Source organism: Etheostoma cragini, chromosome 7 (genome assembly GCF_013103735.1).
Source record: "Etheostoma cragini isolate CJK2018 chromosome 7, CSU_Ecrag_1.0, whole genome shotgun sequence".
In the NCBI taxonomy this organism is placed as follows: Eukaryota; Metazoa; Chordata; class Actinopteri; order Perciformes; family Percidae; genus Etheostoma; species Etheostoma cragini.
In genome coordinates, this window is record NC_048413.1 from 9,158,219 (window position 1) to 9,163,040 (window position 4,822).

Sequence of the window (4,822 nt, forward strand, 5' to 3'; positions counted from 1 at the left end):
CACACACACACACACACACACACACACACACACACACACACACACACACACACACACACACACACACAAACACAGCAGTTACCTTTAATGTAATCTACAGCTCCACTACTAATAAATGGGACACTAAAAGTAAAACCGGTCCCGCTTCCTTTCGTTTTGCAGCATCAGACTCTGGACTCTTATGCAAACAGAAGCAGCGGATGGTTTAGGATCACCGGGGTTCAAGAAGCTGCTGAAGGGAATCAAGACAGCTAAAGGGGAAGTCAGGGATGAAATGAGTATGCTGTCCTAAAACAACTCAACATAACTCTGGTCACCTCAGCTGACTGGCTCTCTGGCTGTAGAGGCAGAGATAATTTGAACATGTTAGTCCAATCACACATCTATAATGGCTCCTTATCTTTTTGTCTTTCACACACAAACTCACACTCATAGACACAACCAAACACATCCTGGCAGAGGGGGGAAGGGCTGCATGGGAGGAAGTCAAAATGAAACTCCTGCAGCCTTATCTTGCAGAGCCAACTGACATGTCACACCTCTGTGGTCAGGGACGCCCCCCCCTCTTTCACACTTACTAAGGATCCTGTCGTTTATATGTATGTATACTGTGCGTCTGTCTTTTTTATTTGTTGCTAGCATTGGTACTGCAGAAATAATTGATGACACACTTATAAGAAATAATCTGCTACTCATGCTTCAAGCATGTGACCGTCACCACCAGACACACTGCACATGGCTGCTGCTGCTGCAACAAAGTGGCAGTGTGTGCAGCCTCCAAGTCAATATGGAAAATATGGCCTAATACAATTAACCATGAAGATGAAGTTGCTTCAAACTCAATGGCTGCAACTGACATGATCTGTGTTCTCGATCCCATGGCTAAACCAGAGTGGCTGATAAAACCTTAATTTAACCCCCATATTCCATTCTACATTTGTTCAACTCTTGATTTATTCTACCAGAACACAACAACATAAATGAACACATAAATGAACTCACAAAGCCATATCCTCTGGACTTGCCCGTCTGTTTGTCTGTGATAACCACCGCCTCGTCGATGTCCCCGAAAGTCTCGAAATATTTCCGAAGTGAAGCGTCGTTGGTGTGATACGGCAACCCGCCGACAAAGATCTTAGTGTAAGTCGTGTCTTTCTCCATGGTAGGGTGCATTATTTCTAACGGAACCCCGACCAGCTGGCCTAAAAACAGTGGTGAACTCATCCGGTTTGAGGAAATAAAGAAGGAATAACACAAAGAAAACCAAGAAAGCAGCAGAATAACTTTACGCTCCTTGGTCAACGAGAAGCTATAATAACGACAACAGCGCGCCCATGGTTTAAACGCAGCCTCCAGTTCGCACACAGCCTCTGGATGCGTAGTCCTCCTGACAGGTGTCTTGGAACCTCATGTCGCCTGTCTCGGAGAAAAAAAAGCAGTCTTGCCTCGGTAGGCGCGTCTTACATGCACCAACCTCGCGTCTGGTCCAATAGACGAGCGGTGCGTCTTTTCTATTGGCGCATCCAGCCTCCTGCTCCTCCCTTCTGCAAGCGCGCGCGCACACGCACACACACACACACACACACACACACACACACACACACACACAGGAAACCCCCACATGGCGACTGGAACACGTCTGCCAATAAAATGTAGAAACAGTCCTTAGCAGTGAAGAGCATCCCCAAAATAATAATACTGCCAAAAATATGAGACATAAGAGATTCTTTAAACATGTATTTTACATGGTTTTGTGGGGAAACTGTCTTGACTGTAGCTACTGTAGATTGGGAGAAGGCAGTGAAGGCCAGGATCAAAACAGGTGATAAAAATAAAATTTAAAAAATGTCCAGGACTTAATGTCACTGGGTAAAATTAGAGGTCTATGCTTCAACCTTTATGATTTTCTATAGGCTAACAGTAAAACCTTTATCATAGGGGTATCCGCCAGGTTCGCTAATCATGAGTCTGGCAGGGCACAGCTACACATGGGTGACTCTTGATACAAAACAAAATATTCTGAAGGTTGTAAAATAATATAATCCATCCAGTAACAAAGGGGTTGTTTTTTATTTTTGTCCAATCTGTAAATTTCAAAAATTGTGGAGACCAAACAGACAGAGGAAGAGATTAGTCACAACTTCAGAAGACAGCTACATTTTGTAAAATGTCACCATTGTCAGTATGTAACAATACTGAGTCTACAGCTACACTAGCAGCATTTGCTAATTAGTGCTAAACACAAAGCACAGCTTAGGTTGGTGGGAATAACCTTGGTTTACGACCAAATACCTGCAAAACTAAAGTATTGGGACAAGTCAGAGATCACATAATGGGTTTCAGGTCATCCTGAGGGGAAAATGACTGTCTGGACCAAATTGTATGTCAACACATCCAGTAATTATTGCCGCTAATTAGGCTCAAATCAATAAAGATCAAACCATTTTCCTTTATTCAAAAATAAACACTGCAGTTTTACAACGGACACTAAAAAAGACAAGTTATTTAAAGATAGACTGAATGGGTGGACAGGGTTCTATAGGTTTGGTTACAGTCACAGGAGCAGGGTTTGGGCAGCCTGGAGGTGTGGGCTCTTTCCATGCGGAGCAGAATCATTAAAAGAAGGGGAAGAAATGGGGGATGATTGATGACAAAAGCTCTCACAGGGAAGATGACCAGTTGCAGGGAACAAACAGCAGATAAAAGCCAGTCCGCAGACGGCAGCCGGCACTGACAACAGCCAGTCTGCCACACAGATGTCCTTCACACTTTAAACTTCTATCACCTCTAGAACGAACACAAACACACACACATGAACACACACACATGAACACACGAGGGGGGCTCTACAGTACATGCAACTTCAGGGGTCCATTAACTTCCAGTTAAATCTCCTGTATTGCTTGCTGCATGCTGACAGACTGAACTGTGGCTGCAGGATCATCGAGTCATGTACAAATGTGTGTTAAAAAAAAAGACGACAGAGACTTTGTAATGTTTAAATATAAATTTGTATTTACATCGATATTAACATCAAGAAACAAGGTAAGAAAAAGAAATGCAATTATATTTTACATCCTGTAATAATGACTATGTATCCCATGTGTGTTTGTCTTTTCTTTAGCTCTAATGATGCACTTAGAGGAGTTTCTTTCCTTTAAAGCAAAACACAGACTTTTTGCTTTTGTTTATATATGTAGATTTCGTATTCTTCATTGAAACAGGGGTTTAAAAAAACAACATCTCCAAAGTATTATTCTGAGACATACTGACATCAACATGAAAACATTTCAGCTTAGAAAATCTCAACATTCTCTTGTGAAATAACCATTTGCAGCACCACAATTCAACTGGCCATAAGTTCTACAGAAAGGAAGAAACAATCACAAACCTAAACTCAAACCACCTCAGCAGAACCAGACTCGGCTCTACTCTATGTCATACAGATGGGGGATATCATATATGCAATTAAACATATAGGTCAATGTATATTATAGGTTATGTACGACAGTAAAAGCACACATGAGTACTTGCACAATCTACATCAGGAACTGTTTCTAAGCACTGCAGAATGACTAACAAAAATCTTTGGATTGAGCATGTGTTCAAAGGTAGATTTCTCAACAAAAGCATCACAGGAAAATCCAATAAAAATAAAAGCAAACTTAAATGTCACCTGTCATAAGATTGACAGGTAATTTAGGGATTCCAAATACTTCATGTGTTGCTTCCATCACGATTAAACATCTATGAATGAACCAAAAGGACTTATGGACAGTTATACGGTGGGGTTGATTTTTGAAGTCTTGTATCTGATCGTATCTGCAAAAGTCAAAGCACAGAAATCTCAGGAGTGAAACTTCCAAGTCAAACGTGGAAGCATGAGGTTCAGTTTAGAAAACATCAACCCCACGTACTGGTAAGACATCTGGGCCCCTAGAAGCCTAACACAATCATGTGTCAACTCTGTTTGTATAGGCATGTTTTGTCTTTTATTTGTCAAAAAAAATAATTTATTTAGAAAAAAATTACACACTAGCACCTCTTTAGCTAAGATTATGCCCTCAGAAAATAAAAGAGTGCTTTCTGAGAGAAAGAAAGTGGCAGTATGAAAGAAAATCTACACGTACTGCTCAAAAAATAGGAGGTCATTCCTTTCCAACCGATGGTTAAAGTATTGATAATAAAAGCTGACCTATGATGGATTAAGAAAATTACACTTTTAAATATCAAGCCTTACAATTTGTGCAAAAACAGTATGTGACCTACAAAAGCTTATATATATTTATATATAGTACATTTGAAGCTTATTTACAATTCATATTCACAGAAAAAAAAGAAGAAAAAAAAATCTCCAAACAAGACATCATGTCTAATACTGCAGTGCCGTCGCTTTGAGTTTATGATACATCAGCTTTGCCCTCAGAGGAAAACCAGGAGGAAGGATTATTGCTAGAAATCTAACATACACTTTTCTCTTACAGTGGGAGCTAATATAGACATAATTTCATAATTGGCAATCAATTTTATTTCTGCACATAAGTAACACTGTAAATTGGTGCCAGGTAACCAAAATATCTTCAGAACAATTGGATTTAAAATTACCTCTTGAATGATTAAATAATCATGGTAAGGAATCTGTATAAATATAAGTGGTGTTTTGAACAATAATTGTCTGTTTGTTTCAAGAAGGATTTTAAAATGACTTAAAAAGTGTTCATTTCTCTGGTTGTAATACATCGGTACCACTGAAGATGGATAAATCTGTGCTTCCTGCCTTTCTACTGGTTCTCACTTTAGAACAAAGATCATCAAGGCTACC

General features: G+C 39.9%; 1 protein-coding gene and 1 long non-coding RNA gene across 3 annotated transcripts in view; one reads left to right on the top strand and one right to left on the bottom strand.

The window, feature by feature from the left end:
* The window catches only part of rbm38 (RNA binding motif protein 38), a 14,627-nt gene extending 13,142 nt beyond the window's left edge, over positions 1-1,485 (bottom strand). The window contains exon 1 of one of the 2 annotated variants that reach the window (XM_034877162.1): positions 1,003-1,474. In XM_034877162.1, the coding sequence (XP_034733053.1) occupies positions 1,003-1,224 (222 nt within the window). In that variant the 5' untranslated portion in view covers positions 1,225-1,474. Of the gene's footprint in view, positions 1-1,002 lie in introns of both variants that reach the window. The other variant, XM_034877161.1, reaches the window with a different exon arrangement.
* Positions 1-3,380, top strand: part of LOC117947841 — a 14,285-nt gene extending 10,905 nt beyond the window's left edge. The window contains exon 3 of the long non-coding RNA XR_004657333.1: positions 3,295-3,380. This is a non-coding gene — a long non-coding RNA (uncharacterized LOC117947841). The remainder of the gene's footprint in view (positions 1-3,294) is intronic.
* The last annotated feature ends 1,442 nt before the right edge of the window (positions 3,381-4,822 follow it).